Below are 13,589 nucleotides of genomic sequence, written 5' to 3' on the forward strand. Positions count from 1 at the left end.
CACAGTCATTTGTAAGAAATGACACAATGCACCCCCCCTCACACACACAAAAATATCCAAGGCACACTTATATATTTGCCTTGTCCATACTGTCCCGGGTCACAGAATTTTACAGTAAGTCCGTCGGAGGAGCACGTTTGGGCCTCAGTGCCTGCGTTTCACTGAATTGGTTACAGCTCCACACACACTATAACGACGCTTTAACAACTGTTTACAAGATTTAAAATAAATAAATAAAGATTTCATCTCTCAATCGGGAGATATAAAAGCCACATTTCCTCATTTCCAGCGCAGTGTTAAGTTCATCATTCTCATTGTACTTTGATTCCTTTCATATTTTCTGAAGGGTTACTATTGTTCGTTTTCTTTTTCTTTTTTTAAATCCTTCAGCCCTCTTGAGTTGTTGTGTAAACAATAAGTCGGGTCTGAATGTGACAGGCGCGTCTCTTCAACCCGGAGCAGACCAAGCCGAGGCCGTCAGCTGGGAGCGAGATGTGGCTGGCAGAAGGTCCTGACAGGTCCGCTCCTCTCCAGTCTTCAGGAAGCCAAACAGACACGCGGGGTGCTGCTGAGCCAATCTCACTTGGTTTTATTAGGCTGTGACGAGCTGTAAAACGTCTCAGCCACTATAAGTCTATAAAGTAGTCCCTAAAGTCAATTCTAGGTTTTATTAAACCTCACACACTTTCATTAAGGACAATCACTCCAATTTATACCTGTTCTCATTCAATGGAAATACAATTGAAACAGCTCCACGCCACAGAGAGCCCTGTGTGGTAACATGTGTTCCTTAGCCGATTAATTGGAAGACTAGCGGGATTAGAAATGTAAAGGAAGTGAAATTGATTACGCGTTATTAAAACCATGTCATTTCCAACACAACGCACATCGTGTCTAATTGGCAGAGTTGCTGGGCTCAATGACAGTGTAATCAGGATGTTGTTCTTTCTCTAATGGGTTAAATGGACTGCAGGGTGGAAAAGAAAAGTACGTTCTTGCAACACTGGAACTCTAGGTTCATTAACTATTGTAACTCAATCCCTTAAACAATAGCAGCAACTTTGATGTGTTTCCTGAAAACAAATACTGAGGTCCCTGCAGGGAAATCAAGCTCGGGGAATGGGAATGCTGAAAGGATTGGGGCCGTTATGTTGTTCTTAAAAAAACTAAAAAACAAATGTGTGTCATTTTCTAAAAACACATTCATACTGGATTCATCACGGCCTACTATGGCTTACATTATTTCAAAGCCAATGCCAGGAAATAGGACTTCCAGTATTTTATTTTTTGATTGAGATCGGGGAGTCAATGGGTCTGGTTATGACCCGAAAATTGGTAACACTTATTTTGATTATTAAAATGAAATAATATTACAACAATACAAACACGTTGGAATAGTTACAAGGTAACTTATTTTTAATGACTGCAAACAGTAGCTACACCCCCCACCCCACCTACACAGAACTATTACACATGAGGTCTTCGGGTCTACTGGACCCGGGTGTGTTCAAATATAGTTGTTATGTCGTCTTTCTGCACCTGCTATTCTCCCCCAAAATTACAAAATTGTAGCATTTTAATCACCTTGGCTAATTGATAAATAAGCACCAATCATGGTCAAAGACCTTCTCTCTATTTTATTTTTATAATTGAATATCCTTATTTTCTCACGAAAAAATCGAAAATGATTATCTGATCATAAATGTGATCTCACAGGGGTAAATCGCTAATCTGAACCATAACTGATGCATATCATTGATAGTTGAGCTAAAGTAAACATCTATTAAGTATACATTACAGACATACATTGTTATGTCTGTATTGATTTAAAAGTCGGTCCTCCGGACCCGGGAACTTTGGCTGTGTAACAAGAACTTGAACACAACACAAGGGTTAATTCATGAAGCTCTGTGAACCTCTTTCTTCAGTTCCAATTAACTCTGAACAGCTACTGAGCGAACAAAACGAGCGCTCAATTAAACATTAGTTACTGTTCTTGTTTGCCCCCAATTAAGTGAAACATAAAAATAAAGTGTCCCCCATTACTTTACCATTATATTATAATTACGTAGCCTACCCTTTGTTTCTATGTGCTGTTCTATTACTTATCATTACCTATTAAACTATAAAAACATCCACAAGGAATTATTCAATGATTCATCAGGTCGTTTCTGATTTGTTCCTCACTTAACTCATCATTAACTAATAATGAGCTACTCTACACATTTGACTAGCAGTTACTCATAAACTAATGGTTCATAGCATAGGTCCCTGGTAACTAATCAACATCTTTACAGGTTTAGGTTTATAAAGTGTTACCTGGAAATAAGAAAAATAAAGTGTACATCCAATGTCTAACAAGAGCACAGAGCAACCTTTCTAAAGACTTTATGATCACTGAACTGTCTGTCACACGTGAGGCTACAATGTTTGACACTGCCACTAAGTCCCTGGCATCCCCTGTCTCAGTGGTAGTGGTCTGGATTATAGTGGAGAAATGCTTCCTCCTGATAAAACCTCTTTCTGCAGCCAAAGGCCTCATGCGTCATGCGTCCTGTGTTTACTGCAACAAACAGATTCCCTCTGAATTAGCAAACTGAAGGACTTGGTCGAATCCAAACCACGGGTTGCAAACATACAGCCTTGTTGAATTAAAGTCCCAAGCTGCCCTCCATCCAACCTCGAAGAAAGAACTCGCTTTTTTGATTAACCACAGCGTAATTACAGCGTGTGTCCTCTCCACGGTTGGCCATTTAGTCCGTCATATCATTTGCAAATTAGGAGTGTATTAATGTGGTTACTAGACCCAAATTTTGTGGGACGAGTTGTGGTGATACTGCTGGAATTTTTTTACGTCCTGCATGTCTGTTTCGTATCTGACTTCAGTGCGTAAAAATATGTCTAGACCAAAATAAACCCAAACGCAGAACATCAGAAAAATGCTCATTTGCCATTTAAATCCAGTTGCATTTTGTGTTAACAAAGCGCGTTCATGTGTTTCTGACAGTAGTGTTTGTTGTCAGCTGAGCTTTAATGGATTAAACAGTCCCATTCAGAGGCCCATTCGAGTTTGCATGCCTGCTGCGCCATAGGCACAACCCCTCCAATGATTGCTAAATTCGGAGTGTTTTGTCAATATTAGCGGGACTACTTCAGGGGAAGTTTATAATTGGACACGTGTTTTCCCCGCTTTTTGTCGTTTGGAGATCAACTGATTTCTTTGTAATTCGTTTTTAAAGCAATGAACGATGCACAAGGAGGGGTAAAGTGTTCTTAAGAGCTCCCTTTCAGTCTTTAGAATTGGCCGGAGCAACCCGCCGAGTAACGTGGATGCCCTGGAAGTATTTAATCCAGGAGATGTGCCCATGGGGCTGTCACACAGCACAGAGTCAGCCACATGCAGGTAGGCCGTTACCAGTTCATGAACGAAAAGCCCCGCAACCTTCAGAGAGTGGAAAAGAAACTAAACAATTTCATTTTTCCATTTAAATATGGAGGACATGGTTTTTGACTTTGACCAGGATGCCACTACGGATTTTGCCCTTTGGGGACAAATGGACCAAAACTTCCAGTTTCAGAGCCAGCTGGACAGCTTCCTGCTGGATTACAGCACAGCCAGCGGCCAGCTCTCGCCCTGGTCCTCATTCGGGAGTCAGTTCCCGGACGCACAGCTGACCCTTACCGACCTCGACGTGCAGTCTCCAGGGGGGGATGTCTGCGCTGAAGGGGAGAGCTCGTCCATGGACGACCCCCTGGAGGTGGCCCAGCTCAGGGCACGGCGGCTGGTGCCAAATCAGCCCTACAAGGTGCAGCGACATGCCGCCAACATCCGGGAGAGGAAGAGGATGCTGAGCATCAATTCCGCCTTCGAGGAGCTGCGCTGCCATGTGCCGACGTTTCCCTACGAGAAGCGGCTGTCCAAGATAGACACTCTGAGGCTGGCCATAGCCTACATCGACCTGCTGAGAGAGATCCTTATGTCGGGCTGCGACCCCAAATCCTATGTAGACGAGTGCATGAAGAATGGCTACAAGAATCAGACCAACGCCATCTGGAACACAAGCGGTGAGATGATCACCCTCATTGGGCCATAGTAAGACATTAGACCTTAACTAATGATTGAGGCTTTAATTGCAGATGAGATCAGAGTTATAACTTCAGCCAATTAAAACGTGTTGACAGAGACATTACATCAATGAATATCAAGATCAATAAAGTAGGCCTAGAGTATGTCTAATTATAGTAGGCTGTCATCACTTATCATCCTGACTAAAACTAATACAGGTTTCGGGCTAAATGTTTGGGCATTGTTTGATACATTTTCACAGTATTAGAGATCCAACCTCTCATAACAACACGTAATTAACATATTTCATGTTCATTATTTACATTTATTTATATTTTTATTTTCCATTTCATCCACATCTACATGAAAAGAAGTCATTTCATGAACACACTAAAACACCTGAATGTTTCAATTAAGCTTTTACTGACTAGCCAAACACGTCTCAACACCATATCAGGATAAGGACATATTCACATAAAGATCAAGTCTACCTTCACCCCATGAACACACAGTTATCCATTTTTAGACTGCGTATTTGTTGAGGACTTTAATAGTGAATTAGAATCGAATGCTTTTTCAATTGACAGAAAGAATTGTTATTCCCAGCAATCCCAGTGCACTGAAATAAAGAACATGTCATTTTAAGGAGCTTGAGATGTGTTTTTTTGCACACTTTTCTCCCCAGGTGTGTTTTCCCTGAGCATTTGCTCTTAAATGAGCCTCAGTTTACCGAAACACAATTAACTGTATTATTGCTGCCTCCATGCACTTAACTCATTCTGTGGGAATATACTCTGGAGCCTCTTTATGGGGCTTTTCAGGAGTAAGTGTGTCCCCCATTCTTTATCCCTAAGACTTGTTAAACAGTCATTAAAATGTATCAAAACTAATGTGTTTGTCCTGTTTTTGTCTCCTTCTGCCCCCGTGTTCCCTTTCCCAGATCTGACAGCCCGCCTCTCTTGGATAAAGTGGGATTAGCTGAGGAACATGGGGCACCCTGGAGATGGCAGCAGGGCGGAGGTTCAGGGTTGTTCCTCCCTCTCCTCAGTCTCTCTCTACATGTCAAAGACAGGCGGCTTGCATGACAGAGCCGACCGATCGACATCTGCAGACTTCTCATCGGGTCACACACCTCAGGCTTTCTCAACTTCACCCACTCCTTCGTCCTCTGGGGCTTTTAATATTCTAATTTATTGTCGACTGGTAATTGAGAGACATTGTTTCTGGGGTTGGGGAGGGAAAGAGGGTTGGCATTGTTTGCCTAAATGGATGGCACTTGTCAGAGAGAGAGAGGGGCACACTGGCATGAGACTGAATGGCCTTGCTAAGGGCTCATACTTCTGCATGTAGCGCTGAAGTGTTTTCTGGACTCTTGCTCATTAGTCGGCAAGTTGATGTGTTAAAAAAGAGCCTTGATCATGTAAATGAGACAATGGGCGTGAGAAGCAGATTAGCCTAATATGTTTTAGCATGTCAGGTGCTGTTTGCAGTACGGCTTGTTTCATGTGCAACCTCTATCATCTTTTGTATTATTTATGTATTTATTTATTTTTAGTTATGGCCTATTTATGACAATATTCTTTTTGGTGACATGTATTTCAACAAACTGTGATTATTTATTGTTCTGTAACGCAAATATCACCAATGTGTTTTTTGTGATTTGTTTGACGCTGCTGATGTGAAAATGTAATGGATCGCCACGGTAAAGTTAATTTCTGTGACAGTGTTATGTATTTGTTACCAATGATCTCTACTCAGGATCATAAAAAATATCCTATCCCTAAATATTTAGTGGTATAACTTTTTTTGTATTGAGATCTTTAATCTGTTACAATAGGCACTCTCTTACTGTCTCTGGTTACTTTTCAAATTAGCTTTATGGATGACTCAACCAGTTACAGTTAGATTTGGATGAATATTTCTATTCATACCAGAGGACTAAGTTAACCAATTTCTTATTGGACACAACCCATAAATGTAGTCAACACGTCAGGACAGTGAGTCCAGGTGGCGCGCTGACCTGGGTTAGTGTTACAGGTGTCGTTCCTCAGAGTGAGCTTTATTCCCAGCTTCACGCTACTGCTGTGCCTGACAGCATGACGGATAGACAGCTGGTACAAGTCGAGCCAGCCCTCAAAGTCACGTTGAGAAACAGGAAAAAGGATTTTAAGGTAAAAGTTCAGAAATAAAAACTTCTAGCAGTTTGGTTTAAACGATATATTTCTGTATGTCATCAGCTAGGGACACGGAATGCATTACAAAAATAAAACACACAACTGCAACTGGCGTCATAATGGAGCTATAATGCTATTGTGGGGTGTCAGTACAGTAAAAAGTAGGACATGCGATTTGTTTTCAACTTAGGGTCTGAGAGCGAGGAAACTGCTGCAGATAATACTCTGAATCCCTGTAATTGTAACATGAGAAGAATCAACTTAGAGTACAATTACGCTACATTTTTGGTATTTTAACTATTTCAACCAGTTACTTTAGTGCTGTCTGGCTAACAAGACAAAACAGTAGAATACATGTAAATAGCCATAGCAGTTCTTTGTGGCTGTACTTTAAAGGGAGCTTGAAAATACATATTTTTCCTCTTACCTGTAGTGCTATTTATTAATCTGCCAGTATTTTGTTTTGGTGTGAGTTATGTAGTGTTGGTGTTATTGGCTATAGATATGTCTGCTTTCTCTCCAAAATAACGGAACTAGATGGCACTCGGCTTCTGGTGCTCTAAGCACCAAAAAATACATTTGAAAACCTCAACAGCTGTCTTTTTCAAGAAATCAGGAGCCGGGTACCCAAGATAATCCGCAGACATGAGCAGTTTTGTGGAGGAAATATTTTCTTTCTACTGAACTTCACCCGCCAACCGCATTACCGCGCAGAAGGAAGTGTACTCATGGACAAGAGGGTTGTGACAGCCAGAGATGTAAGAATAATGGCGTCTTCCTTGCTTAAGCTCTAGCGTTAGCTAACAGTGTCAAACAAACTCAAACTATTAGTTGTACTTAGTACCAATTAGCAGGAGAATGAACTCTCCCTTTGAGTTAAATGCTATGGTCAGTGTGCTAATATGACAGAGCTAACATGCTGATGTTTTGCAGGTATGATGTTTGCCCTGTTAACCATCTTAGCTTAGCATGATAGCATGCTAAAATTAGCCCTAAACACAAAGTACAGATCAGATTGATTAGGAGTGTTAATAGTTTTGCAGGTATTTGGTATAAACCAAATTGTTGGACACATTTGAGTTTTGACCGGATAATTGCGCTAAATGACAATTCAAGGGATCATCAAAGTTGATACAATTCTTTGCAAGGGGACACACAATGTCTCTTTTAAATTTAATGACAATGTATACGGTACATGCAAAAACAATTGTTGAGACATTTCACTCACATATCAATCTCCTGTGGTACTACAGGTGTCACCAAAGTCATAAGGATGCACCCTTTGGAAACCATGACTTTATGTACAAAATGTCATGGCAATTCTTTCAATATGTTTTGAGATTGATATTGCAATATCTAAAAATCCATAGGAAATCATGTGAACCCAAAATATCAATCGGATGTGTCGGTGAAACAGAAGAGTTGTACGCACTGTTCCAATACATGAACAGCATATAATCGTGCTATTTTTGCTAACACATGCTATTTTTGCATCACAACCACATTGCTCAAAATTGACTATTAGTGTTAATTTCAGTCTACATGAAGCAGCATGTAAAGCATGTAAATATGGTCACACTAAATATTTTTTTTTCCAGCAGTGTAGTTTCTCATAGCCTGAGCTTTTCTCTCAGCACTCAACAGATACGCTCCGAGCATGCAGGTCACATGTGTAAAACAGGCAAAGGGGAGTCAACAACATCCCCATTGTTCTTCTACACGTGTACTTTTACTGCCACTAATGGAGCCCTTAGGAAACAATTAAGAACAACCCAGTTATAAGGTGTACGCCATGTCTAGCTGACAAAGCTTATGGGTGATGTATAGCTGAGCAATTTCTGGCTTGTAAGTTTTAGTCATGGTCGGTGAATACAAATGGGTTCATAGTTATTCTAGAGACCAAAGTAATGAGATGCAAAAAATAAATATCAAAGATGTATTATTGCTCAGCAAAAGTGCTACCAAATTAAATTTTACAAGATTCTTGGGGAGAAAACCTGTTCCATTGTCTGTGTTTGTGTGTGTTCACATGTTGGTGAGTCACTGCTTTTACAGGTGTAACAGATGTTGCGTGACACCTTCCACATACTGTACACCTGTTTGATGTTAAGGCACACAAGAGACCCTGGAGTGTATAAATAATCTCAATCAGTTTTTATTAAATAATGATGTTCTGCACAACCTGTTTCTTATGAGAATGAAACAGGTTGTGCAGAAGAACACGATTTAAATTAAAAAAAATTAAATGTAATCCAGAGCTGAATTGTAGCATATGACTGGAGACCTTTAACAAAATTGTTAACAGTGTAACGCCTGTGATTGTTAGCCTTAACTATTAACTCATCGTCATGACATGTAATTTCGGGACGTGGATAGAGTAAGAGCACGGAGACAGGTTCAACTGTGTGACTTGGTCCACTTTTTAATGACACTTCTTCCAGCGCAGAACAACTTAAGACTCATAACAAAACATGCTTGATCATTTCATTATCATATCTCCCGCCAACTTAAGTGTTACTGAATGCAGGCAGGGTACAACATGTCAGACGGCTCCGTTGTTAAGTCAAGGAACAGAATACACTATGAAGCTACAATTGATGAAAATATTTGACTTGTTTCAGTATACCTAAAAAAGGTCATCTGTTAACTAAATATTCTCAAAATAAATATCATCTTACATTCTTCAGATGAAATGTCCCCATTTCAGTAAGTCTCATCTTACAACAGTAATAAATTACAGGTGAAATTGGTGGCCCTCTGATGCCCAGGGACCCCTATAGGTCCCCCTAGTGGTATTGGTTGGCTAAATCTATTTAGGGACTTCCTCATTTGTGGTGCTTTGTGTCAGAATCAATAGCTTTAAGATCTTAGCTTTTGAATTGTTTCATCATTAACTGTCTTGAAAAGGTCTGATGTGTGTTAAGCTCTGTCTGTAGCATTTGATATACATTCAGGCTGCACAAGTCACAGCTGAAAAGAAGCTGAAAAGGAGCACTGCATCTTTAATCTGAACCCTACAAACAAGTACCAAATTATCCTTTTAGCATTATGGTGAAGGTTGGAGCAGTGGAGCAGCCTCATACACCAATAATCTGTCATTCAACATTGAGGGATAACATTTCAAATATGAGAAATAAATACACCGCATTAATTTACACAATGACATATCAGGCATTAGATGCAAATTAAATATGTCCCATAACTAAAATTCAAATTTACACAAGTGTAGTTGGGTATTACTGACATATTGTTAGCCTTCCTCTGCTTTTTAGAGATGATTAATGGAATACCAATTATATAATATTTCTTTAATTATAGGCTACTTTCCTGAACTATAAAAAAAGGGCAACTGAGCAACCCCCATTCACCAATGAAGATCAAGAGAGTGGTTGAAAGCTCCATTGAAAGCTACGTTTTTTATGGACAAACTTTAAAATTAGCCATTTATGTATCTAATTAGGTATACAACAAACCAAATAGTTAGAAATTCAATATGACTTGACCCCATGCAGTATTTCTAGCCATCACTGTGAGATCTTGACCCATCAAAAACAGCTCTAAATACCATTCGGATGAGATATGAGTCAGCCAAATGGAAAATGTTGGGGGCCAGAATGAGTAAGACTCTTATAGTCTGTGGACTGCATCAGGCTTCTTTTTTTTGCACTGAGGTAGTTTATTGATTTAACATCCGGCCTTCTTACACTGACAAACACTATGAGGCTGAGCTGCCGTCAGCCGGCAGGTGTGTTTATCATGTTAGTGTATCTGTGGTGTCTGGCCCTTGTACTTGTAAATATAATTAGTGCATCACATCCTGTTGGAACAATGTAGGGGTCTGGATGGAAGAGATCTGAAACAGCCCTGTTGAAAGTTCAAATCTAAAAACTTTACACGAAAAAGGTATTTAAGAAAACATTCCCTGAAGGTTTTCTTCAAGGCCTAAGTTTAGGCCACACTAAGTTCTCAGCATCTTAACTTTAAAGTACAAGTATCTCATAAATAACACTTGATTGACGGAAGACACTCAGACTGCAGAAAATGTGGCCACTATATCACAGGTACCATGTGTCTCTCTGTGCTCAAATAGTGAGAGAAAGACACGTATCGTCCCCCAAAGCAACAGTGTAAAAATGCATGTCCATGTGGTGGTGTGATCTCGCTGCGTGTCCAGCATTCAGCTGCAGTGTCATCCAGCCTGATTCATTGAATCTACAAGAGATGACAACTTCAGGCTTCTTAGAACTCACCAATGTATAATTTAAGACTCTTTTCCCAAAAACTGCCATTGTCAATATGTCAGCTGCATCTTGGATTTATTAAAGTATATTTTACAGTATTTCACAAAGCACTGTTTTGTGCAGAGGGAATGTCTCAATACTGACAGCCACAAGCTGTGCTGGTTTTCCTTTTGTTAGAAGTATGGTATTTTCACATGGTGCAACAGTGTTCAGCTGTAGTTGTTTTTTTCCCGCAATTGTTCTTCCTCTGCTGAAGATTTTTCCATTTCCTCGTCAAAACTAAATGAAGTGAGTGCATTCTGCAAACCCAAAATACTTTAAAGCAAAACAAACATCTACCACTCTCAAAAAATAAAATTGCTGACTCCCCTTAAGCCTTGCACCCTGCACTCATCGCCATGGTGACCCAGTGTGTTGGCACTTTAATAGCTGTGAAATTCTAGTTAAATAGCTCACCTGTTTTTCTCATCGCTGCTCCTCTTCACAAAACCCGCGCTCTGAGCCTCAGAGCTAATAACTCAGATCAGAGTGTGTGAAGGAGAAACGCGGTGTCGTCTTTACATTGTGTCCCGGGGGCCTGCTCTCATGGGCCCTGAACAGTGGGGGGGCCACGCATTTGAAGCATTCTCAGATGAGCACTGGAACATTCAATAATGTCCTCCTTGGATTAGAACTGCGGCCCTCCTGGTGGCCAGAGCAAACACACTGTGTGGAGATAAATAAACAGTGTCAGCTTTTCAGGCACTGAGGTGTCCGCAGAGTAAGCTAAGAGAGCTATCAGGGTTAGCAGCAGTGAAATGAAACCTTACACCCCTCGGAGAGTAACTTCCGAAATTATTCCACTAGTTTGGGCCACACAGAGGGGATTCCTTGCCATGTACCTTCAGGATAAACCAGCAGTCCAGAGCTGAGGGTGTTGCTGGTGACACAGGTGACACTGAGCGGGTGACAGTGGACTGTAAATGCCACCCCCGTGTTGACATCCAGTGATCTTCACCCTACTTGTCCTAACCCAATCAGCAGAACAAATACTACTTCTGTTTGCCCAGCCTTCCTGCACTGCCCCCTCCCAACAGCCCGGGCTGAGTGTAACCTCACTGCAGCCCAGACTAGCCGGGCCACCTGGCTAACACATCGCACTGCAATCCTGGGCCAACCCTCACGCGTACCTTGGCACCCAGGTCACAAGTGCAGCACTAATTACTCCACATTATTTGTGCAGGAGGCTGCCCCATCAGCACCTGAGTCTCTCCATGATTTGCTCTGAAAATTCACTCCGGCCCTGTCAACAAGACCTGCCCCCATTTCCTCTTGTTTGGCCAGGTTAAAGTTCAGATTGTGGAACTAGTACATGCATTATGAATATAAATCTGTTCAAACATAATTGCTCTGGCAACACTGTCAAGTCAATGAAGTGCATTTGAGTTGAGTGTCCGTTGAATTCAAGGTTTGTGCCGAGAGTTCTTCTTGGACAAAAGTTGTGAAAACAACATGCTAATCTGTGGCCTCCACAACTAATCCACATGTTTATACAGTATACACTGTAAACTGCGTGTATATGTATACAACTACCCCTGTCCACATTTCAAAGTGTGCGTGAGCTACACACTGAACCCCAACTTGATCCCTCTCTGTCTACATATGAGGAAAAAACTTAGTAATTTTAGACGAAGGCAACTTTGTCATTTGTGCAACTGATATGTTCCAAATAACTCTTTTGTGTATTCATATTGTTCAGCTTTTGATGAACAGTTGGTATTCTGGAACCAGGCTACCTTACGTAATGCAGCATGAGCCTGAAACGAACACAGTACTGTATATATCATGATTTCTTTTCTCCACGCACATCTCCCATAGGGTGTAAAGCCTCGGAGAGCTGCACTTCAAAGCTTGGCTTGTTCATTGGATGGCCATAACTCTACAGGGCAGCAGGGCAGGGTCAGGTATTGAGCATACAGGTTTTTAGGGGGTGTGTAAGGGGGTTATTCAGCCCTGTTTCCCCTCCACCTCCAGATATCAAAGCAAACTCTGACAGTGGGGGTCTCAGGCATCGCAGGCTCCTTTACACACAGGAGACAAAGCATCGAGCAGTGAGTCTGCATCGTATTAAACAAAGCCTAAATGCTTCAAGCTGTTACACACTCCCCAATGAAACCTTTATGAAAGGGCCCCTAATGCGATTTCAGAAACACCTTGTCATCAGCCCTGGGGCAGCAAAAAGGAGAAGTGTGGATACGTGAATGAATGGGCACTTGGCGTTACTGAAAGTTTCTGAAGAATGACTCTACGACTGGAGGTGCCTATAGTTTTATTGCCCAATATGTACCTTTCACCAATATTGCCTGTTGTTCCATTTACTGTAGAGGCCCCTCTAAATACAGGCTCTGGAACCCTGCCTGTGACTGAAAACGTAACTGTAAGTGCCACTTTCGTTATGCAAATAATGAAAGCCTTTGTACTGTGGTTTGTGCAATTGTCGAAGAAGAACTTCAATAACATAACTAGTTTTAACCCTCCTGTTGTCCTCGGGTCAAATTTGACACCTTTCACAACAAAAAAGGAGAAATTCCATGCAACGCTCTTTGCAAATACAATCACTTTCATACATTTCGGGTGTAAATTGAAAACGTTTCAAATCAGCATCCTGACCAAACTCAACATACGTTCCTCTGATCTTAACTATTAGTCAAAATAATTCATAATTTCTGCTTTATTAGCTCAAATATTAGGTATAATTCTTCTGAATTAGAGTAGTGTAAAGGTAGGGGTAGTAAGGTGGTTAAATAATGTGTTGAAAAAGTCAAATGTCAAAAATGGGTAAAAAAACAAAAGAAAGTGTGAAGACAACCCAAGGGTTAACAGGGAACAAACACGCTTAATCTGTTCTGACTGACACCACTGTTCTTTTGAATTCCAACTGCTGTCGAGGCTGACGTGCAAGTTCTTATTCAGAACCGACGAGGGAGTCATATTTTCACAACTTATTGGAGTAGAACTGTGCAATAAAACAGACAAAGCTTTTGTTTTTGCAGACTCTGGGAACCAAGCCACTCCTTAGGACCAGGGTTTTTGTGGTAAAAAAAATAAGCAAAAAGGACATTTTTCAAA

General features: G+C 40.9%; 1 protein-coding gene across 1 annotated transcript; it reads left to right on the top strand.

The window, feature by feature from the left end:
- The first annotated feature begins 3,107 nt into the window (after positions 1–3,107).
- LOC117953439 (protein Fer3) lies at positions 3,108–5,876 on the top strand. The gene is made up of 2 exons (XM_034886449.1): positions 3,108–4,065; positions 5,007–5,876. Exons 1-2 carry the CDS (start codon positions 3,492–3,494, stop codon positions 5,042–5,044), a joined length of 612 nt encoding a protein of 203 aa, XP_034742340.1. The 5' UTR covers positions 3,108–3,491; the 3' UTR covers positions 5,045–5,876.
- Positions 5,877–13,589: the final 7,713 nt, after the last annotated feature.

This window comes from Etheostoma cragini, chromosome 11, assembly GCF_013103735.1.
Source record: "Etheostoma cragini isolate CJK2018 chromosome 11, CSU_Ecrag_1.0, whole genome shotgun sequence".
NCBI lineage: Eukaryota > Metazoa > Chordata > Actinopteri > Perciformes > Percidae > Etheostoma > Etheostoma cragini.